General features: G+C 39.0%; 1 protein-coding gene across 2 annotated transcripts in view; it reads left to right on the forward strand.

Moving 5' to 3' along the window:
• Positions 1–9,916: 9,916 nt before the first annotated feature.
• The window catches only part of phf21b (PHD finger protein 21B), a 50,689-nt gene continuing 35,605 nt past the window's right edge, over positions 9,917–25,000 (forward strand). For both annotated transcript variants that reach the window (XM_068734041.1, XM_068734042.1), the window contains exons 1-2: positions 9,917–10,435; positions 11,136–11,195. In XM_068734041.1, coding sequence (XP_068590142.1) covers positions 10,382–10,435; positions 11,136–11,195 — 114 coding nt within the window. In that variant the 5' untranslated portion in view covers positions 9,917–10,381. The remainder of the gene's footprint in view (positions 10,436–11,135; positions 11,196–25,000) is intronic.

The raw sequence follows: 25,000 nt of genomic DNA on the forward strand, positions 1-25,000 counted from the left end.
TGTATGAATGTATGAATATCTGAATGTATAAATGTCTGAATGTATGAATGTATAAATGTATGAATGTCTGAATGTCTGAATGTATGAATGTATGGATGTATGAATGTCTGAATGTATGAATGTATAAATATATTAATATTCTGAATGTATAAATGTATGAATGTCTGAATGTATGAATGTATAAATGTATGAATGTATAAATGTATGAATGTCTCAATGTATGAATATATAAATATCTGAATGTATGAATGTCTGAATGTATGAATGTATAAATATCTGAATGTATGAATGTATGAATGTCTGAATGTATGAATGTATGAATGTATAAATATCTGAATGTATGAATGCATTGATATTAACAGACCTCTCTTGAAGCTTCTGTTGTGGTGTCTCCTGCTGTGAAAGTGAATTACACTGTTGATGAGATGGAGGGCCTCTCAGCTCAGCGGGGGGGCCACTGATGGCTGGGGGGGGGGCAGCTGATAACGTATTGATCAGCGACTGAAGAACATGAGAGATTATTAAAAAAGAGAAAGACAGAGTCTAACGTTAATACACAAACACAATGAATGTATTCATTCAGTCAGTCATTTATTCATTCATTCACTTATTCATTCACATATTTATTAATTCTTTCATTACTCATTCATTCATTTATGAATGAATACATATGTATTCATTCATTAATTTACTCATTCATTCACTTATTCATTCATTCGTTCACTTATTAATTAATTTATTCATTCATTGATGTATTCATTTATTCATTCATGCATTTACTCATTCACTTATTCACTCATTCATTCACTTATTCACTTATTCACTCATTCATTCACTTATTCACTCATTCATGCATTCACTTATTCACTCATTCATTCAAGCATTATTATTCATTCATTGAATGCTTCATGTATTCATTGTCAGTAGAGTTTGGTGTACTTGTATAATTTTGTTCATAGTTTACATAAAGTGAACTGAATTCTGATGTTGTGTCGTAGCTGCTCATTAATTATGACATGTGATTAAATGCTCGTCTCTAATTGGCCGTTCAGCAGACGGATCAACATCTCAATTAGTCGTCTGCAGCGGAGCTTTAATTAGGTTGAATTAATTGACTCGTCAATTAGAGCAGCGACAAATTAAAAGGAAGCAGAACCGAAGATCTTAATGATGTAAAATGACGTTTAATAAAAACGTGTTTTATCTTCTCAGGCTCATGAGGCCTCCTAGTGGCTGAGAGCGGTACTACAGACAGTATTAAAGGACAACTATACACAACTTATAATATAAAAACTCTTCTTCATGTTCACATTCATTCTTCTGTGAGTCACTCAAACAACAATATTCATAACTGACGGACATATTAGTATAAATACTACAAAAGTTAAGTAAAACTCAACAATCCAACATATTTATTGTCAGGTTTTATATGTGTATATATACACATATTTATATGTATATGTGCCTATATAAGTATTTATGTATATATATGTATGTGTATATATGTGTGTATATATGTATGTATACATAGATATATAGAGATAAATATATATATATATATATATATATATATATATATATATATAAATATATATATACCTATACATGTTTAGTAAAAGTCCTGCATTCCAAAGTAAAAGATAAAGTTTTCAAAGTAAAAGTACTCATTGTGTATTTTGAGACGTCATATTGTTTTGTCACTATTATGTCTGTCAGATAAATGTATTGAGGTAAAAAGTATTTCCTCTTTGAAATGTAGAGTAACAAAGTAACGTAACGTAAAGTAAAGTAACAAAGTAACGTAAAGTAAAGTAACAAAGTAATGTAAAATAATGTAACAAAGTAATGTAAAGTAAAGTAACAAAGTAACGTAACGTAAAGTAACAAAGTAACGTAACGTAAAGTAAAGTAACAAAGTAACGTAACGTAAAGTAACAAAGTAACGTAACGTAAAGTAACAAAGTAAAGTAACAAAGTAATGTAAAGTAAAGTAACAAAGTAACGTAAAGTAAAGTAACAAAGTAATGTAAAATAATGTAAAGTAAAGTAAAGTAACAAAGTAATGTAAAGTAAAGTATAAACATAACGTGAAGTAAAGTAAATTAGAGTATTAAGTAAAGTGTAAAGTAACGTAAAGAAGGAGAAAAAGCTGTACTTTTACTGCATAGAGCTCGTACTGCTGTACTTTTACTGCATGAAACTAGTACTACTGTACTTTTACTGCATGAAGCTAGTACTGCTGTACTTTTACTGCATAGAGCTAGTACTACTGTACTTTTACTGCATGAAGCTAGTACTACTGTACTTTTACTGCATAGAGCTAGTACTACTGTACTTTTACTGCATGAAGCTAGTACTACTGTACTTTTACTGCATAGAGCTAGTACTGCTGTACTTTTACTGCATATAGCTAGTACTACTGTGCTTTTACTGCATAGAGCTAGTACTGCTGTACTTTTACTGCATGAAGCTAGTACTGCTGTACTTTTACTGCATAGAGCTAGTACTGTTGTACTTGTACTGCATGAAGCTAGTACTGCTGTACTTTTACTGCATAGAGCTAGTACTGTTGTACTTTTACTGCATGAAGCTAGTACTGCTGTACTTGTACTGCATGAAGCTAGTACTGCTGTACTTTTACTGCATAGAGCTAGTACTGCTGTACTTTTACTGCATAGAGCTCGTACTGCTGTACTTTTACTGCGTAGAGCTAGTACTGCTGTACTTGTACTGCATGAAGCTAGTACTACTGTACTTTTACTGCATAGAGCTAGTACTGTTGTACTTTTACTGCATGAAGCTAGTACTACTGTACTTGTACTGCATGAAGCTAGTACTGCTGTACTTTTACTGCATAGAGCTAGTACTGCTGTACTTTTACTGCATGGAGCTAGTACTGCTGTACTTGTACTGTATGAAGCTAGTACTACTGTACTTGTACTGCATTAAGCTAGTACTACTGTACTTTTACTGCATAGAGCTAGTACTGCTGTACTTTTACTGCATAGAGCTAGTACTACTGTGCTTTTACTGCATAGAGCTAGTACTGCTGTACTTTTACTGCATAGAGCTAGTACTACTGTGCTTTTACTGCATAGAGCTAGTACTGCTGTACTTTTACTGCATAGAGCTAGTACTACTGTACTTTTACTGCATAGAGCTAGTACTACTGTGCTTTTACTGCATAGAGCTAGTACTGCTGTACTTTTACTGCATAGAGCTAGTACTGTTGTACTTTTACTGCATAGAGCTAGTACTGCTGTACTTTTACTGCATAGAGCTAGTACTGTTGTACTTTTACTGCATAGAGCTAGTACTGCTGTACTTTTACTGCATAGAGCTAGTACTACTGTGCTTTTACTGCATAGAGCTAGTACTGCTGTACTTTTACTGCATAGAGCTAGTACTACTGTGCTTTTACTGCATAGAGCTAGTACTGCTGTACTTTTACTGCATAGAGCTAGTACTGTTGTACTTTTACTGCATAGAGCTAGTACTACTGTACTTTTACTGCATAGAGCTAGTACTGCTGTACTTTTACTGCATAGAGCTAGTACTACTGTACTTTTACTGCATAGAGCTAGTACTGCTGTACTTTTACTGCATAGAGCTAGTACTACTGTACTTTTACTGCATGAAGCTAGTACTACTGTACTTGTACTGCATAGAGCTAGTACTACTGTACTTTTACTGCATAGAGCTAGTACTACTGTACTTGTACTGCATGAAGCTAGTACTGCTGTACTTTTACTGCATAGAGCTAGTACTGTTGTACTTTTACTGCATGAAGCTAGTACTGCTGTACTTTTACTGCATAGAGCTAGTACTGCTGTACTTTTACTGCATAGAGCTCGTACTGCTGTACTTTTACTGCATGAAGCTAGTACTACTGTACTTTTACTGCATAGAGCTAGTACTGCTGTACTTTTACTGCATAGAGCTAGTACTGCTGTACTTGTACTGCATGAAGCTAGTACTACTGTACTTGTACTGCATGAAGCTAGTACTGCTGTACTTTTACTGCATAGAGCTAGTACTGCTGTACTTTTACTGCATGGAGCTAGTACTACTGTACTTTTACTGCATAGAGCTAGTACTGCTGTACTTTTACTGCATAGAGCTAGTACTACTGTGCTTTTACTGCATAGAGCTAGTACTGCTGTACTTTTACTGCATAGAGCTAGTACTACTGTACTTTTACTGCATAGAGCTAGTACTGCTGTACTTTTACTGCATAGAGCTAGTACTACTGTACTTTTACTGCATGAAGCTAGTACTACTGTACTTGTACTGCATAGAGCTAGTACTACTGTACTTGTACTGCATAGAGCTAGTACTACTGTACTTTTACTGCATAGAGCTAGTACTACTGTACTTGTACTGCATGAAGCTAGTACTGCTGTACTTTTACTGCATAGAGCTAGTACTGTTGTACTTTTACTGCATGAAGCTAGTACTGCTGTACTTTTACTGCATAGAGCTAGTACTGCTGTACTTTTACTGCATAGAGCTCGTACTGCTGTACTTTTACTGCATGAAGCTAGTACTACTGTACTTTTACTGCATAGAGCTAGTACTGCTGTACTTTTACTGCATAGAGCTAGTACTGCTGTACTTTTACTGCATAGAGCTAGTACTGCTGTACTTGTACTGCATGAAGCTAGTACTACTGTACTTGTACTGCATGAAGCTAGTACTGCTGTACTTTTACTGCATAGAGCTAGTACTGCTGTACTTTTACTGCATGGAGCTAGTACTGCTGTACTTGTACTGTATGAAGCTAGTACTACTGTACTTGTACTGCATTAAGCTAGTACTACTGTACTTTTACTGCATAGAGCTAGTACTGCTGTACTTTTACTGCATAGAGCTAGTACTACTGTGCTTTTACTGCATAGAGCTAGTACTGCTGTACTTTTACTGCATAGAGCTAGTACTGCTGTACTTTTACTGCATAGAGCTAGTACTACTGTGCTTTTACTGCATAGAGCTCGTACTGCTGTACTTTTACTGCATAGAGCTAGTACTACTGTACTTTTACTGCATAGAGCTAGTACTACTGTACTTTTACTGCATGAAGCTAGTACTACTGTACTTGTACTGCATTAAGCTAGTACTACTGTACTTTTACTGCATAGAGCTAGTACTGCTGTACTTTTACTGCATAGAGCTAGTACTACTGTACTTTTACTGCATAGAGCTAGTACTGCTGTACTTTTACTGCATGCAGCTAGTACTACTGTACTTTTACTGCATAGAGCTAGTACTGTTGTACTTTTACTGCATGAAGCTAGTACTGCTGTACTTGTACTGCATGAAGCTAGTACTACTGTACTTTTACTGCATAGAGCTAGTACTGCTGTACTTTTACTGCATGAAGCTAGTACTGCTGTACTTGTACTGCATGAAGCTAGTACTACTGTACTTTTACTGCATAGAGCTAGTACTGCTGTACTTTTACTGCATGAAGCTAGTACTGCTGTACTTGTATTGCATAGAGCTAGTACTGCTGTACTTTAACTGCATAGAGCTAGTACTACTGTACTTTTACTGCATAGAGCTAGTACTGCTGTACTTTTACTGCATAGAGCTAGTACTGCTGTACTTTTACTGCATGAAGCTAGTACTACTGTACTTGTACTGCATAGAGCTAGTACTGCTGTACTTTTACTGCATGCAGCTAGTACTACTGTACTTTTACTGCATAGAGCTAGTACTGTTGTACTTTTACTGCATGAAGCTAGTACTGCTGTACTTGTACTGCATGAAGCTAGTACTACTGTACTTTTACTGCATAGAGCTAGTACTGCTGTACTTTTACTGCATAGAGCTCGTACTGCTGTACTTTTACTGCATGAAGCTAGTACTGCTGTACTTGTATTGCATAGAGCTAGTACTGCTGTACTTTAACTGCATAGAGCTAGTACTACTGTACTTTTACTGCATAGAGCTAGTACTGCTGTACTTTTACTGCATAGAGCTAGTACTGCTGTACTTTTACTGCATGAAGCTAGTACTACTGTACTTGTACTGCATAGAGCTAGTACTGCTGTACTTTTACTGCATGCAGCTAGTACTACTGTACTTTTACTGCATAGAGCTAGTACTGTTGTACTTTTACTGCATGAAGCTAGTACTGCTGTACTTGTACTGCATGAAGCTAGTACTACTGTACTTTTACTGCATAGAGCTAGTACTGCTGTACTTTTACTGCATGAAGCTAGTACTGCTGTACTTGTACTGCATGAAGCTAGTACTACTGTACTTTTACTGCATAGAGCTAGTACTGCTGTACTTTTACTGCATGAAGCTAGTACTGCTGTACTTGTATTGCATAGAGCTAGTACTGCTGTACTTTAACTGCATAGAGCTAGTACTACTGTACTTTTACTGCATAGAGCTAGTACTGCTGTACTTTTACTGCATAGAGCTAGTACTGCTGTACTTTTACTGCATGAAGCTAGTACTACTGTACTTGTACTGCATTAAGCTAGTACTACTGTACTTTTACTGCATAGAGCTAGTACTGCTGTACTTTTACTGCATGAAGCTAGTACTGCTGTACTTGTACTGCATGAAGCTGGTACTACTGTACTTTTACTGCATGAAACTAGTATTGCTGTACTTGTACTGCATGAAACTAGTTCTGCTGTACTTTTACTGCATGAAGCTGGTACTACTGTACTTTTACTGCATGAAACTAGTATTGCTGTACTTGTACTGCATGAAACTAGTACTGCTGTACTTTTACTGTATGAAGCTAGTACTGCTGTACTTGTACTGCATGAAACTAGTACTGCTGTACTTTTACTGCATGAAGCTAGTACTGCTGTACTTGTACTGCATGAAGCTAGTACTGCTGTACTACTGTACTTTTACTGCATAGAGCTAGTACTACTGTAGTTTTACTGCATAGAGTTGAGAATACTACTGTAATTTTTACTACTGATACTTTTACTAAATGAAGATGATAATACTTGTACTTTTAAAATACATGAAGCCCATAAATATATATATATATATATATATATATATATATATATATATATATATATATATATACATACATTCACTCCATCTTGTGGTGTTGCGTTCAGGGACATCAGCCAGCTAACGCCTGGCTCTTCACCCCACCAAAATAAAAGCTCAGTGACGGTGTCAGTGCAGCAGCGTCCATCTGTTGTTTGTTTCCCCAAACATTCCTCGAGCAACACTTCCTGTTTGTGAAGACCCGCTCTGGGTCCAGGACCCGGTCAGGTTTCTCTGGGTCCTGCCAGTCCTGTCAGATGTCCTGGTCCAGAACTGGTCCAGTACTCTATGTTGATTCATGGTCACAGTAGTCACAGTAGTCACAGTAGTATAGGGTAAAAGTATTTATATAAAGTATAATAAACGTATACTTGTGGTCTGAACATAGTACAAGTATTCTGCTTAAGTACAATTATACTTCCATGATCTGCTACTTTATACTTCTACTCCACTCCATCTTTTTAAAGATTCAGATAATAAATGATGTATTATTACACATTAAACTACCATCAGTATACAACATGTTCCTCTGAGATGTAAGGGGAGTAGAAGTACAAGTAATAAGTACAGTACTCGAGTACTGCAAACAAAAATACAGCAACAATGAAAAGAGTATTTGTGTGTAAAACACCATTTAATAATATACTTTGTTGAACATGTCACTTTATTTTGCATGTACTTTAACTTTCTCTGTATATTTATACATGTTTACATCATGCATATACATTGTCCAACGTGTACTACTTCATATTTATAGTGTTATATTTATTCATATGTTGCAGTAGTTTATGTTAAGACTCTTATTTTGCTTATTTAATACATATTTAATGAGATTTAAGACTTTTTTTGCAAAACAACTGCTTCTATTTAACAGTAGATATGATGAATGAAGAGCTAGTTGTACATGAAGTATAACCCCAGTATTTATATACAATGGTGTGTGTGTGTTTGTGTGTGTGTGTGTTTGTGTGTGTGTGTGTGTGTGTGTGTGTGTGTGTGTGTGGGGGGGGGGGGGGGGTGTTTGTTATTCTGAACACGGCCCTGCAGACATGCTGCCAAAAACACAATGGATCCCTCCACCAGTGAAGGTGAAGTGTGTCTCCATTCACAGCTCTGAGAACACAACTCCGAGCAGCTTGGAAGTGAAACGCGGAGAGAAGACTTGAAGAGTTTCACCGCTGAGCCGTGAAATGAAAAGTAGCAGCTGATGTAGCAGCAGAGGTGGGGGAGGGGTCCGTCGGGCAAGGGAGGAGGAAGGGAGGGGGGAGGAAAGGAGGGAGGGAGGGACTACTTTCTGTCAACGTCTGCGAGCTGACTACAAACTACAACTTTACTGCGAGGCTCTTTCTCTTTACGTCGAATGGAGGGTGTTGGCTTTAAACAAACAAAATGGAGACTAGCTTAATGCTAAGTAGGAGCTATTTTAGCGTTACGCTATTCAAAGACTTGTGATATGCCCCCCCCCCCCCGCTGCCTCTGTCCATGGTGCTACTACTACTCTCTGATTCACCCGTCAAAATGTCGGCTTGTATTGTCACTCACAGTAAACACACACACACACATTGCCGCCATTTTGTTCACGTTGCGCTATAATTCGTGGTTGAAAGCTGCGGTGAAGTTGTTCTCTGTCGAGTTTAAACAGTAGAATTCAATCACAAACTGCCATCTCTGCTCTCATCAACTCCCCGATCACATCCCACCACTACTCTGCTCCTAACTGGTCCCCCCGCGCTGTCGCTCAAGGATCGCAACTCCCGATTGGCTCGCCCTTCCCGCCCCTGACCCCCCCCCCCCAGCGTGAAGCCAGCGGCTTGGGCCAATAGCGGCGCGTCTTGTTGTGCAAAGGGCGGGAAGAAGAGGAGGAGGAGGAGGAGGAGGTGATGGAGGTCAGACTGACAGACATGGGGGAAAAGAGGCTGGATTTCTGGGAAGTAAACAGACACATTTGGCCTCTTTGTTGTTTGAAGAGCCACAAAAAACCCACAGATTGTGGCTGGAGGCTCCACGTGTATCGACGTGTTTCATACTCTCTAATCCTCCACATTGTCCCTGTCTGGATCACTTAGTAGTGATGTGGAAGCTGCTGCCATGTTTTCTTCTTCATGCTGAAGATGGATGATAGGTTATTTAAACTACACTACTTATGAAAGTCATTTTACAATAATCTGAAGTTTAGATTAAACATCTGTAGTATAAATATTTATGAATATGTGTATAAACTATGGGTAAAAAAATAGAACATTTTGTAGATTTAGATTATTAATTAAAAATATAAATAGAATAATAAATGCTGTCTCATTACAGATATAAAGTACTGTTAAAGGACCTCCATCTTTACCAGCTGCAACATTAAACACATTAATGCATGAATCATTGTGATATATACATTATACTTCTAGCTCTATGATAACTTTGTGTAGTATTATTTTAATATATGAGAAATATATTGTTTGGTATGTTTTGTGATGTGTTGTGATGATAATAAACTTTATTTATACAGCACCTTTCAAAATAAAGTTACAATGTGCTTTATGGTTAAAACAGGAATAAAAAACAATTAAATAAAAGACATTCAAGTTAAAATGGAAATAAAACACACAAAAGTAAGTAGTAAAAAAAATAGAGGGCAACATAAAAAATATAAACACATGTTGGAAAGATTGATAAAATAAAATAAAAAAGTTTTGAGAAGGAATTTAATAGTTATTTAATTGTTTTTATTTTGTTTTATTGTTCTTCTTTTATTGTGTTTGTAACATCTGTTTTGAAAACGTGCAACACAAATAAATGTATTATTTATGTATTATTTTAAAACACTCCTTGAAGTAGTTGTAGCTCCCCCCCGGCTCTCACTGCGCATGTCTGTCTCTCTCTGTTCCATCCGGGAACTTTCAGAAATACCATTGACAGCCGAAGCGCAACTTTTCCCCAGGCAAAGTGAAATCAAGCCGCGGACTCGGACAAAATGTAGTCCTCCGTTTTTCAACTTAAAACTAACCGTAGGAAAAGCCGACCCGCTCCCCCGGCGGACCCCTCGACGTTCGGCCGTTAATCTGGAGAGGACCCGTCCGGGGCCTGAGCTCTTTCCGCCGGGTTCGGACTACTTTTTGAAGACGAGCGGAAAGTGGGTGATGAGTCTCTAGCCTGTAAAAAAAAAGAAAAAAAAAAAAGAAGCGAGAACTTGCTTTTTTTTTTTTTTTTGGTTTAGGCAGCCCGAGTAGTTCTTTCTTTACGTTGTTATTGTCGCTTTGGAAGAAGAAGAAAAAAAAAAAATCTTTTTAATTCACTTAAACTTCGGTGTCCGGTCCGCGTCGAAAAAAAGTGGGAGAAAAGTGCTTTTTCCGGTCGCAACATGGAACTACAAGGCCTGCAAGAGGCGTTGAAAGTAGAAATCCAATGTCATCAGGTAAATGAAACCTCGTTGTTATTTCCCTTATGTGAGCGAGTGAGGAAGAGGAGGGAGGAGGGAGGAAGGAAGGAAAAAGAGGTTAACACTCCTCTCGCTTTTATAATGTCGACACAATGTCCGCCAACAAGTCCGATTTAAGTGCACTTTTCCACCGATACTTTCTTTTTTTGTTGTTGTAATAATTGCTATTTTTTTTTTTTGCGCCGAGCAACAACCATACATTTACGGGAGTAACAGTAGTAGTAATAATAATAATAATAATAATAATGCGGTGTGTGGCGATCCGGACGCGACCTGAATATTTATGAGTTTTTTTTTTTCTTTTGCCAAAGAGTCTTAGCTGCTGATGCTGATCCTCCGGCTGCTGCTGCTTTGTTTTTTGTCACCACCGCTTTGTTCCTCCCTTTCACATTACTACTAAAAAAAACTTGAGGGCACTTTTTTTTTTTTTTTACCGTAATTACGCTCGTCCATCGGGTTTGTTACTAAATAAACTAGTTGCACAGATGAAGCAAGACCCACAGGTAATATATATATATATATATATATATATATATATTTATTTATTTAAATATATAGCGAGACGAGGCGAGTGTGAGAGAGAAACTTTATCAGCATAAAAATCTTCGGTTATCCATCGTGACTTTGCTGATATATAATTATCATAATCTGATTGTATACTTGTTGTATATTATAGGATGGCGAGCTTAAGAGACAGCTGCACGACAGGAGAATAACAGCACTAAGCGACAAACAAGTAAGCTCACTATATATATATATATATATATATATATATATATATATATATAATTATACGTTTGTGTGTGTGTGTGTGTGTGTGTGGTACAAACTAGCCATAACAAACATGGTGGCTTGTGTTTAAAGAGGAGAAAGTGAGCTGGGCACCGTTAAGCTTCCTCCTGCTCTTGTGAATCGTTTCTCCTCGGTGGAGCTTCACGGGGCTTCTTTTTGTCTCTCGGCATCTCAAAGTTGTGTTTTTTTTTTTTTTTTTTTTTTAGCGTCCATTTTGAGTTGGTCGACATGTTTCTGGAGAGTAAAAAAAGAAGCTAATAAAAAAAAATAAAGGGAGCTAGCTGAGCTCACCTATCCGGACCGGGACTTTGTTTGTTGTTTCATGTTGTTGGTAGTTGTTGATCTGACCGTTAATGACGTAATGGAGGTGCTTTTTGAACCCTGGTTATTGTTACTTTATACTTTTTTTTTAGTCCGGTGGTGTTATTTCTACCTCGGAGGAGGGGGGGGGGGGGGGTCACGTGACGTCACTTGAGTCGCCCACTTTCACTTCTTTTTCTTTACTATCTTTTTTTTTTTTAGCTTTAAGCTAACTTTGAAGCTATGGCGTGGATGAGATGCTGAGAGGAGAGAGAGAAGCCGGGCTGTAGTGTTCAGCACCGCGGACAGCTCCTCTCCTCTTGCTCCGGTGGTAGCTTAGCTAGCTTCTAAGTTAGCTGCTTAGCTAGCTGCTAGTACCGCCCCGCCGGTTGGTCCCAGCCCCTGACAGCGGTGGACTACGCGTTTGGCCCGTTACACCCGCAACGCCGATAGTTAGATAAACGTCTAAAAGACCGTAATGTAACGGGTTGTTATCTCTAACATAAAAGTGCACTACTCTAAAAGCCCGGTGTTCTTAAAAACACTCACTCAGGAGGTGGAGTTCAGTGACATCCGGCCTCACTACGTCCCAGACTCCGATAAGAAAATGTCAAATTTAACAGTTAACGTGTAAAATCATCACGTAAATCACAACATGTTGCTTTAAATGACTTTTAAAAGAGATGCTTCTCATTTCGGCTGATATTTAACTTTAACAGCTCGTCTGTGAACTAAGTTAACCAAACAAAAGTAGGGGCTTTTCAAAATAAAGGCCACACAACTAGCCCTCATTAGCGAGTTTTAATGTGAATTATCATGCAGTTTTCTCAGCTCTTGTCATTTAAGTTATTAGTTATATGTTTTTATATGTATATATATATATATATATATATATATATATATATATATATATATATATATATATATATATATATATATATATAAAATCCAGTTTCTAGTTCTGCAGCTAAACAGTTTGTGTTTTCTAGAGTATTCTTCTTCTTCTTCTCTCAGTTTTGGTAGTGGAAGCTTCCATTTTGAGAGAGAAAATGGGGGTGGTTTCTCCCCCCCATCTCTAACATGGAGAGGGAAAAAGTCTGCAGAGTTTCGTGCAGGAGGAGGAGGACGAGGGGGGGATGGGCCCCATTCATGCCGAACATTACCATTTTGATTGCTTTGATGCTGTTTTTGGTTTGGATGTGGTGGGGGGGTGAAGGGGGGGGGGGGGGCGGCAGTGAAGAGAGAGAGAGTGACACAGAAAGCCCAGTCAGCACTGTGCACGGCTGTGTTTTTAATCACTACGCTGATTAATTCTTCTTCCTCAGCTGCAGAAACATGTGACCTTTTATTTTGTACTTTTTCCTCTCGCTGCTGCTGCTGCTGCTGCTGTTGCTCCGTTAGCCTTGACATGCTAACGCTAAAGCACCTCTGTGTCAACATCTGTTGTAATGAACCTTGAACTCTAAGCTGCTAATAGAGCCTCTGTTTAAATAATGAGACGAGTGCTACTAGTTTAGGACGGGGGGGGGGGAGCCTGGCGGTCATTTCATGGTCACCGTGTATTTCTGTATTTGTTTGTTTCCTGTGTGACAGGAAGTGAGTCAGTCGGTCTTCATGTGGTCAATGAGGAGTTTAGTCACAGTTTGTTGTCAGAGGTTCATGTATTCATCTCTGCTCTCCTTCCTCCTGAGATGTGAGGATTCACTGGTTCTCTCCTCTTCTTGCTCTGCGTTGCGTCATCGTGACACCGGTCCTCTCAGGTGGAGATGACTTGTTTTTGGTTCTTTTTCTATCCTTTGATTTATTCATATAGTCGTTGATCTTGTGTCTCTTGTTAAAGTTTAAATTATGATGTTTTTGTTCCGTCTCTGGTCCCGAGAAGTTGTATTTTATTATTATTATTATTATTATTAACACGGTGTTGAGACTTCGTTAAGGCCTTTCATTCTTTTATATATATATATATATATATATATATATATATATATATATAATTTGTCTGCTTCTTTAACGTGAAGTCAACACTTCATGTGTTAAAGCTGCATTTTTTTTTTTTTACATTTTTTCATGTTTTTTTGGTGGAAAATCCGACTTTATGCCGATGATATAACTTTATTTACATAAATCATAATCTTGTAGTTTTTCTTGTAATAGTATTTGTTTTGTTGAAAACACGGCCAGGACATGGTCACACGTGCGTGAGTCGCACTGCATGGGCTGAGTCAGTTTGTTAATGTAACCTGCTAAACTAGCCGAAAAAAGTTAAAACCAACGGAGGTACTACTACTATACAAATAGCTGATTATCGGTGAAATCTCCGACATCTAAACCGAAACTATGGCAGACCAAAGCCAAGTCTCCCTTCAGTCGCTAATGGACACAATCAGCCAGTGTAAATCTGACTTAATATCACGGCTTGATGCTTCTACTGAAACCATTAATAAGGCTGTGGGAGAGGTAAACGCCAAACTGGAAATTCTGGGCGACCAAATCACTCAAGTACAATAAAGAGTCAGCTGCAACGAAGACAACATCGAGGACTTAAAAACCTGCATCAATCACATTGAGAAAGAAAACAGTTACCTGAAACGGAAGGCGGACTCGATGGAGAACTACAGCAGACGCTCCAACATTCGAATCGTTAAAGTTCCAGAAAAGGCAGAAGGTCGGGACGCCATTGGGTTTGTGCAACAGCTGATTCTACACCTCTTTGGGCAGAACAACTTTCCTAATCCCCGGGTAATCGAGAGAGCTCACCGCAGCCGTACACAGAGAAACAACAACACAAGCTCAACTGGTCCAAGGCCAATCCTGGTAAGCTTCCTGAGTTTCCAGGATAAAGTTAAAACTCTTCGCCTTTCCAGACAAAAGGGCGAGCTCCTCATCAACAACACCAGGATCCACTTCTATCCCGATTACAGCGCAGAGCTCTCAAAGCAGCGGCATGAGTTTGATAACATCAAAAAGAAACTTCGGGACATGAACATGGAATACTCGCTTCTATACCCCTCCGTTCTCCGCATCAACTGTGGAGAAGAAAAGCTGCGACTGTTTCGCAATCCCAAGGATGCAGAGGACTACATGAAGGGGGTGGAAAGACGTTGTTCTCAAGTGTAACTTCAAGCCATATGTAAACCAACAAACTTATGGATAAGTAGACTATCAACTCTCCTAATTATATCCCTCCTTTTATTTATTTATTTTTTTACGAGAAAAGGGCTTGTTAATTGGCCACTGAATAATTTGAATATGATAAGAGGACTAACTGAAAGCAAATAAAGTCTTAATGGCTAAGACTGAGATTAGATTTATTCGGTACTACTTATTTGTTACCACTGTAAAATAAACTAGGAACTGACAATAGCCGCATGAAGGTTGGGTATAAGCTTCACATGGAGTATGCCAGAGTGAGAGGTAGGAGGTCATCTGGAAACTCCACAAGGTGGAGCTTTAGGGAGGGCAAGGGGAATATGTTATGTTTTATGTTTTTTATTTTCGTAGATTTGTCAATTTGTTTTCATTGTGACTTATATCATCATCTTCCACTTAAGCCTTTAAGGGTCAAAACGCGGCCTATTCACGATAAACTGATAGATATGGAATTAAAAACAGCTCAGCAAACTACTTTTCCATCAACTATATATTCATAACGTATAATGCCAAGATCTGAAGAATTGAGAGTTCCAGAGTTGGAACATCAAAGGTGCTAATCACCCAACTAAAAAGATGAAAATACTGAACTACCTTAAAAAAGAGAGTGTTGATATTGCTTTATTACAAGAGACCCATTTAAGTAAGGAGGAGCATGATAAACTTAAAAATGAATGGGTAGGTCAGGTGTATTCTGCATCTTATTCCACCAGAAGTAGAGGAGTTGCAATTATTATTAGGAAACAATTACCTTTTGTCATTGAGACAGTACAGTCTGACCCAAACGGGTGCTATGTATTAATTCAAGGTCATCTATATGGAGAAAATATTGTTATTTTGAATGTCTACGCCCCACTTAACTCACCACCAATCTGGTTTACCAGGCTTGCCGAATTGACGACCTCTTATAAATCTCTAAATATCATTATTGGTGGAGACTGGAACTACATCTTCAATCCTAATTTAGATAGAACTCCTGAGGCTAAATGTTTTAAGTAAGGGTTCTAAAACTATTGTCAAGATAATGAATGAAATGGGATTTTAGAACATTTAAACCTACCACAAATTAATAATCAACAACAACAGGCTTTGAATAAGTCCATTACACTTACAGAGATAGAGGAAGCTATTGATGACATCCCTTCTGGGAAAGCAGCTGGCCCAGAAATTCCACCAGAAATATATAAAGTATTCAAAGACATTTTTGTTCCACTCTTAAGTAAAATGTACGAATATTCCTTCCTGAATCAAAAACTACCTGAATCAACACAGACGGCGGCAATTGCCTTAATACCAAAGCAAGATAAAACCCAGAAGAACCTTCCTCATATAGACCAATTAGTTTGCAAAGTGTGGAAAACAAAATATTGGCCAAGCTCTTAGCTAAAAGACTCGACCCTATTCTACCCACCGTCATCGGGCCTGACCAAACAGGATTTGTGCAAGGTCGTCATCCCTACACCAATGTGAGACGTCTATTGGGGGTCATTCAATATGCCAAAAACAAACCTCTAGACTCTATGGTGGTTTCCTTAGATGCTGAGAAAGCATTTGATCCAATCGAATGGAAATATATGTTCAATGTTTTGGAAAGTTTCTCTCTGGGTAATACATTTATAGGTTCGGTAAAATTACTGTACACCTCTCCACAAGCAATGGTTATGGCTAACGGTCTTACTTCACCCTGGTTCACTCTCGGGCGTGGCACCTGTCAAGGTTGTCCACTGTCCCCACTTCTGTTTTCCACTGCCATTGAACCTCTGGCCGAGGCTATTGGAACACACCCACATATTAATGGTATTAACAGTGGGAAACTGGAGCATATTATTTCATTATATGCAGACGATATACTGCCATTTCTTTGCAATCCTAAACAATCAATTCCATTTGTGCTAGAAACAATTAATGAATTTAGTAGTCTCTCCGGTTATAAGATCAATGTGGGTAAATCTACTGCCCTACCACTAGGAGGCAGTAGAGACCCAGACAACGGTATAATATCTCCATTTAATTTGTCTTACAATGGCTTTAAATATCTGGGAATTCATGTCCCCTACCAACTGGAAGATCTGGTGAAGATGAATCTGTCTACTATCCTTAAACAGGTTAAATTGGATTTACTTAGATGGATGCCACTTCCAATTTCTTGGCTGGGATGGATAGCCGTTATTAAAATGAATATACTCCCAAGAATTTTATATCCTTTGCAAATGATATCTATTGACATCCCAAGTAGTTTTTGTTTAAAGATCTGCATAGGACTATATCTAAGTTTATTTGGAAAAATAGACATCCTAAAATGAGACTGGAGAAACTTCAACTGCCAGTGGTAAATGGGGGCCTAGCAGTACCACATTTTCAATACTATCATTGGTCTATACAATTGAAAAATGTATCAGAATGGGTGGCACAAGACCCTAAATCAATATGGTTAGACTTTGAATTGCAAGGATGTAACACGCTCTCATTATCACGTATACCATTCTTAAATAATGTTAAAAAAACATCAGGTATCAGGGATAACTTCATTGTAAGTAACATCCTAAGCACATGGATTAGGGTAAAGAAGGTATTTTCCATCAACAGAAGATATTCTTTTTATGCACCGATTGTTAATAACCCAGATTTTATTCCTTCTTGTATCGACTCTGGCTTTAAAGAATGAAACACATATGGAATCAAGGTGATAAATGATCTCTATAAAGGCGGCACCATGAAATCGTTTAACCAACTTCAGGAAGAGTATGGACTACCTAAGACGCACTTTTTCAGATTTTTACAGATACGCAGTTTCTTAAACTCTATAGCCCAATATAAGGAAGGTCACGGACCAGAGCAGATAGAGACAATCATTCACCAGGTCTGTCAGCTGAAGAGGAAAAAAATAAGCTACATTTACCATAACCTGTTCTCTTTAAGTAATATAAGTCCTCACAGCAGCAGGCAATCATGGGAACGAGACCTTAAAACTGCAATCACTGACCACCAATGAAAAGCAATCATGTTAAATAGCAAAAGAATATGTAGTAATTACAAATCACAGGAAACTCAGTTTAAGATAATACATAAATTACAAACTACCCCAACGACTTCTCCGGAACACGTGTAAGGTGTAAGCAGCATGTAGGCACCTATGTGCATTTAATGTGGTTCTGTCTCGAAATTCGTACATTTTTGGTTGAAATTGGCAACCAAGTATCCTCCATAATACAGAGTCCTATTGAGCTCAACCCTCTACAACGCATCCTAGGCCTAGACGCTGCCTCACCTGTATTAAACAGGTATAAAATACCCTCAGTCTTCTATGGTACTGTGCACGGTTATCAATCTTACAGCATTGGCTAGATGACGCACAACCATCTGTTTCAAACTGGCTTTATAATGTTCTACAACTAATCCCACTGGAAAGGTTCACACATGTTCTCCACGGAGACATGAAGGTTTTTTTTTCTGTTTGGAACCCTGTTATGGACTTTATTGGAGAGGACTATGCCGAAATCATACTAAGAGGTTTTGCAACCGTGGGATCCAAGTGACTCAGAGAAGGAAGAAAGTCCACACATTTTTTTTCTTTTTCTTTTGAAGTTTCCTTCTCATTTGCAATTTTTCTCAATGAGTATGACTGTCTTTATGGTTGGCCGTAATGTTGTTTTTTTGTTTTGTTTTTTTTCTTTTTGTCTCTGGGTTTGGTAGCTTGTGGGGTTGGCAGGTATGTTGTGTGCTGTTCTGTTTGTGGGTGGCAGGCTGCATGTAACCTGTGTAAACTGAAAATAAAAAGATTGAAAGAAAGAAAACACAACTTTATGCCGATGATATAATATATACGTCTTAATCTTGTAGTTTGATGTTTTCTTATATATATTAAGACACTATTTTTATAAAGTTGCAACTTTTTGTTGTTAAACTCTTTTTGTATTTATTCATTTTAACAAAATGTCTCTACCTTCAGGTGAAGATGTTGCTTTAAGATTCATTAGTGAAGAAGAAGAAGAGGGGTTTTCTTCTTCTTCTGTGGTGTGTGTTGAGGCAGCAGGTGCTTCATTTCAGGGTCATTTGCATGTTTTAGTTTTCTGAGTTTATCTTCTAACCTTTTGTGTCTTTACTCAATTTCACGCAGACCTGAAGTTAATTACTGAGGCTTCACGGACATCACACACACACACACACACACACACACACACACACACACACACACACACACACACACACACACAGTTGATTATATCGGCATATTTGGTATTTACAAAGTTCAGAGTGAAGAAGCGTCTCTGAGTGTTAGAGGTGTGACGTATTTTAAATCAAATCTATTAAATGTTGAAATGAGGACTTTATTTATTTTCACTAAATCGACCTTTGTGTTTTGATGCATAAAAAATAAACATGAAGACATGAAGAATAAAATGTTTTATGAAATATTATTTTAAACTTCGTTTTGGCTGATCTTTTTGTCTAAAGCGTGCGTCACACATGATGTGTTCAAGGACCGTTGGAAAGATGAAAATCTGATGATTAAGACAGTTTGTACAGCTTCTGGCTGTGATGGATGGTGTAGTTTTGGTGATTGTTTAAAGAAAACATGCTCTGTCTGGTTTTTGAGGGTTCAGAGGGTTAAACTGCAGCTTGACTGGTTCTGGTTCTGGTCCCTGGTCTGTAAACCTGGTTCTTGGTGTTCCATCAGTACTTACAGAGGCAGACCGTGGTGCGTTCAGGAGGGTCAGTGAATGTGAGAGTTTATGAATGAATTCAGTCTGTACAACAAAAGCTGGCTCACCTCCGTATCATAGCAACTGTGTGTGTGTGTGTGTGTGTGTGTGTGTGTGTGTGTGTGTGTGTGCGCAATAATGGAAGTACAGGAATAGTCAGACCGCCAGAATAAAAGCATTTATAGATTTAGTTTTTATTTGATATAAGAGTACCACAAGTGAAAGTATTCACTATGCAGAATAGTACATATATAGTATTTGTTATATGTATTGTTGCAGTTTATTATGAAATCTATAATATTACATAATTTATTAGCTGATTATATTTTAAATATATCGGATAAATACTGCAGTTAAGAAGTGTAAAGTGTACTCAAGTAGAGTTTTGAAGTATTTGTAGTTAAGTACAGTACTTGAATAAATGTACTTAGTTACTTGTTTTGTGTGTTATATTTATGTTTAGTGTCGTTGTTGTTTCTGATTCTCCTGAAAGAGAAAAAAAAAAATAGAGATGAAAACCCTGAAGGTTCTGGTTCTGGTTCTAATTCTGGTTCTGGTCGTGTTTCCGTCTTTTTCACGGTCTCCTGAGGATGTTCTTCTTGTTGAATGTTAGATGACTGCTGGCTGCTCGTTATTCATGGTTTCAGAGGATGAACTCTCCTCTCCCCTTCTCCCCTCCCCTCCTCTCCTCTCCTCTCTCCTCTCCCCTTCTCTCCTCCTCTCCCCTCCCCTCCTCTCCTCTCTCCTCTCTGTCCTCTCCTCCCCTCCTCTCCTCTCCTCTCTCCTCTCTGTCCTCTCTCTCTCCTCTCTCCTCTCTCCTCCTCCTCTCCTCTATTAAATATCATAATTTTATGTTTAGTTTTGTCTTCTTTTTCTGACGGAAGCGTTCGTCACACACGATGTGTTCAAAGACCGTTGGAAAGAAGAAACTGTGAGGATAATGACTGTTGGTAAATCTTCTGGCTGTGATGAATGGTGTAGTTTTGGCGATTGTTTAATTAAATTCAGAGGGTAGAAATAAATACTTTTTAAACCTCAAACACTTTTTATATTTTAGCTTCTCGTCAACAAAGGTGACGAGATACTTCCTCGTCCACCATCAGGGGGCGGGACCAATCAGTCATGGCCGATAAGAGCCAATCAGAAAGCTCCGTTTCTACCCACACTAAAAACACAAACCTGGAGTTTTCAAAATAAAATGTCTCTGATACGAGTCTTCTTTAGTGTTTCACATCAAGGGTTACAGGTACAAGTACACAGTTAAAGTACAGTACAAGCTGTACTGTGATCAAATGAGTAAAATAAAGCAGTTTATTGATATTATTTAAGTGTGAAGTTTAAATTTGTTTGATTTGTTTTCAGCACATTTAGATGTTTATAGATTATGTATTTACTATGTTTCCTCTGCTCGATGAAGAAGACGATGATGATGATGATGAAGAGCAGGAGGATTTGAGGCTCTTTGTCTTTGTGGAAAGAAAAGAATGTTATTGTTCTTTATTCCAGAGCAGCTGGTTCCTCAGCCTCCGTCTGATGAGCTTTGTGTTGACTCTCCTGGCTGAATATACACACATATATGTATATTTATATATGTGTGTATATATATGTGTGTGTGTGTGTGTGTGTGTGTGTGTGTGTGTGGGAGAGGGTTTTTTAAGGACCGAACAATGGACTCAGTCAGCAGAAAGAGGTCGATTATGAAGGAGCAGGCCTCCCAAAGAGCAGGACCCTGATTGCTCTTTGTTATGGAAGCCGCTCTGCAGACGCTGGATTGGTCTCCTGCTGGCCAACGCCGGCCTCTGATTGGACGGTTTTGACATCTATGAACACGTGAAATGCTTTTCTTCTTCACGTGATTAAAAAAAAAACTAGACTCTGTGTCTTGCTGGAGCCTCCAGACGGGTCGCTTCACAACTTCTAAACCGGTTTATTTAAATCACAACACTGTGTGGGAGGGGCCTCTGTTTTCTGGCCCTCATTTGCATACTCCTTCTAGGCCAGAGTCCCACAATGCCCTGCTTCTTTTTGTGCTTTTTTAATGCATTATTGAGGCGTCCTTAAAGAGGGAAGAGGCCATGAAAAGGAAGCAGGACTTTGAAGATGCCTTTTGATAAATGAATCCGGTGGTTTGTATCAGTTTAACAAGAACAACTACTTTTATTTTGAAACCTGAAGAGTATTTTACTCTGGTGAGGGGAGGTGGTGAAGTTTCCTGTTTTTAAAAAATAAAATAACAACAAAAAATCTGAGAACGAAAATCAGACAAACTGGACTTTCAGACAAAAGAAAACCGCCTAGAGCTTTTATTGTGAAAGGTAAGAACAGAAGACGTGGATCTGTTCTTTTGTTTAAGGAGTAATAGTTTTTGGACTGTTTGAACTGAAACCAGAATCTACTAGTCCCACTAGTAACAGTCCCACTAGTCCCATTAGTTACAGTCCCACTAGTCCCACTAGTAACAGTCCCACTAGTCCCACTAGTAACAGTCCCACTAGTCCCACTAGTAACAGTCCCACTAGTCCCACTAGTTACAGTCCCACTAGTCCCACTAGTAACAGTCCCACTAGTTACAGTCCCACTAGTAACAGTCCCACTAGTCCCACTAGTTACAGTCCCACTAGCAACAGTCCCACTAGTTACAGTCCCACTAGTAACAGTCCCACTAGTCCCACTAGTTACAGTCCCACTAGTCCCACTAGTTACAGTCCCACTAGTCCCACTAGTAACAGTCCCACTAGTCCCACTAGTTACAGTCCCACTAGTAACAGTCCCACTAGTTACAGTCCCACTAGTCCCACTAGTTACAGTCCCACTAGTTACAGTCCCACTAGTAACAGTCCCACTAGTTAGTCCCACTAGTCCCACTAGTTACAGTCCCACTAGTAACAGTCCCACTAGTTACAGTCCCACTAGTCCCACTAGTTACAGTCCCACTAGTAACAGTCCCACTAGTCCCACCAGTACCACTAGTAACAGTACCACTAGTAACAGTCCCACTAGTAACAGTCCCACTAGTCCCACCAGTACCACTAGTAACAGTACCACTAGTAACAGTCCCGCTAGTCCCACCAGTACCACTAGTAACAGTCCCACTAGTAACAGTCCCACTAGTTACAGTCCCACTAGTAACAGTCCCACTAGTCCCACTAGTTACAGTCCCACTAGTAACAGTCCCACTAGTAACAGTCCCACTAGTCCCACTAGTAACAGTCCCACTAGTTCCACTAGTAACAGTCCCACTAGTCCCACTAGTTACAGTCCCACTAGTAACAGTCCCACTAGTTACAGTCCCACTAGTTACAGTCCCACTAGTTACAGTCCCACTAGTCCCACTAGTAACAGTCCCACTAGTCCCACCAGTACCACTAGTAACAGTACCACTAGTAACAGTCCCACTAGTCCCACCAGTACCACTAGTAACAGTCCCATTAGTAACAGTCCCACTAGTCCCACCAGTACCACTAGTAACAGTCCCACTAGTCCCACTTGTAACAGTCCCACTAGTTACAGTCCCACTAGTTACAGTCCCACTAGTAACAGTCCCACTAGTAACAGTCCCACTAGTCCCATCAGTACCATTAGTAACAGTCCCACTAGTAACAGTCCCACTAGTCCCACCAGTACCACTAGTAACAGTCCCACTAGTAACAGTCCCACTAGTCCCACCAGTACCACTAGTAACAGTCCCACTAGTAACAGTCCCACTAGTCCCACTAATTACAGTCCTCTGGTCTCTAGTCTCTGGTCTCTCTGGTCTCTAGTGTCTGGTCTCTCTGGTTTCTCTGGTCTCTGGTCTCTAGTGTCTGGTCTCTCTGGTCTCTAGTGTCTGGTCTCTCTGGTCTCGAGTCTCTCTGGTCCAGATGTTCAGGTCCTCAGAGGAGGAGGCTGTGGTGGCCTATCGATGGTGAGCTGTCACTCAGCCTCTATAATCTGATCTCAGATGTTGTGGAGCTCCAGGCGTCGCTGCTCCAGCGCAGATAAAGTGGAGAAATATAACTAGTGAAATCCTTTAAATCAGAGCAGCAGAGACACAAACATCACAGAGAAGAGTTAACAAAGCTGTTCATATATATATATATATATATATATATATATATATATATTTAAAGTTCGTGATAATATCGTATTGTGACTTAAAGATCATATTAATGTGTAAAAAAACAGGAGGGCTCGTCCTCTGGGGACCATGAATCTCCCAACTTTATTTAAATCCTTCCTGCATATACACAGTCTTTTACCCAGCATCCTCTTCTGAGCCGGTCGGTGAAGACAGCGGCTTTACTTTGAAGAGGAGAGTAGTTTTTTGTTGTTTTTTTTTGGAGTATCCTCCGGGGAGCTTCTCAGCATCAGGCTCCTCCCACCACCAGACCGCCGCCTCGCCGCCTCAGTCTACTTCAAAGCAACAAAGAGAGCGACTGATATCAGAGAGCCGACCGGTCCTGAAACCTTTAACATGAGACACGCTGGTTTAACTGGGACCTCATTAACTACCTTTACGTTCTCATGTTCTACACAAGATTTCTGCATTTCTAAAACCTATTATCGTTTAAACTTGAGTCCCGTTTCCTCTTCTTTGTTAGTATTTATAGCAGACTACGGTTTGCGTTACAGTATGAACTAATAATGCACATTTTAAAATGTCTTCAGACGTTTATTCAGTTCAGGAGGACGAAGTGAACCTGAAACCAGTTTAAAAGCTGCTGATTGTTGACGTTCAGGATCTTGAAACTTGTACCTGAGATCTGGTCTCTGCAGATCTTCACAGTGACGGAGGACTCGGACCTCCTGCTGTTTGTTTTTAATGTCACATGAAGAAGAACTCCTCGTTACGACTGCAGCTTTATGGGAAGAAGCTTCTGTGTGACTCACGCTCCTAAAAATACCATCTGGTCTCTGACCCGTGAGTCACGATCCAGCTGGAAGAACCACCAGTTGGTCAGACCGGGTCAGACTGGTCTGCCTGGACCGAAGAGGTTCAGGAGCTGCTGGGATGGTTGAACATTGTCAAAACTAAATGGCCGCCTCCTGTTGAGAGCTGAACGTTAGACAACTTAAGAATGTACAGAGACGCAATAATATAAATATGTAAATTTATCTTGAACCCACAAGATATTAGAACCAAGTTCTTATATTATTCATTGTTGTATTAATATTGTACTCTGACAAGTTAAAACGCAAATATCTTGCGTGCAGATTTTATTATCTTGTCTGAAAAGATGCAAAAATGTTTTGTTTTATTTTCTTTCATGCATCGTGACTTAAAGATCGTGACAATATCTTATCGTGACTTAAAGATCGTGATAATATCGTACCGTGACTTTAAGATCATGCCTTAAACATCGGGACATACGCGTATTGTGACTTAAAAATCGTGATAATATCGTATCGTGACTTAAAGATCGTGACTTAAAGATCGTGACATAAAGATCGTGACATAAAGATCGTGACTTAAAGACCGTGATATAAGTGTATTGTGACTTAAAGACTAAGTGATGCTTCTTGTTTTTAACTTAATTCACATCTTTTTGTCCTTGAATGAATAAAAACATGGCCGCCGTTTGTTTTGACTTATCGTCTCTAATCAGAGGAGAGAACG

Source organism: Cebidichthys violaceus, unplaced genomic scaffold, assembly GCF_023349555.1.
Source record: "Cebidichthys violaceus isolate CVI_PGR_0920_01 unplaced genomic scaffold, fCebVio1.0.p SCAF_60, whole genome shotgun sequence".
NCBI classification, from domain to species: domain Eukaryota; kingdom Metazoa; phylum Chordata; class Actinopteri; order Perciformes; family Stichaeidae; genus Cebidichthys; species Cebidichthys violaceus.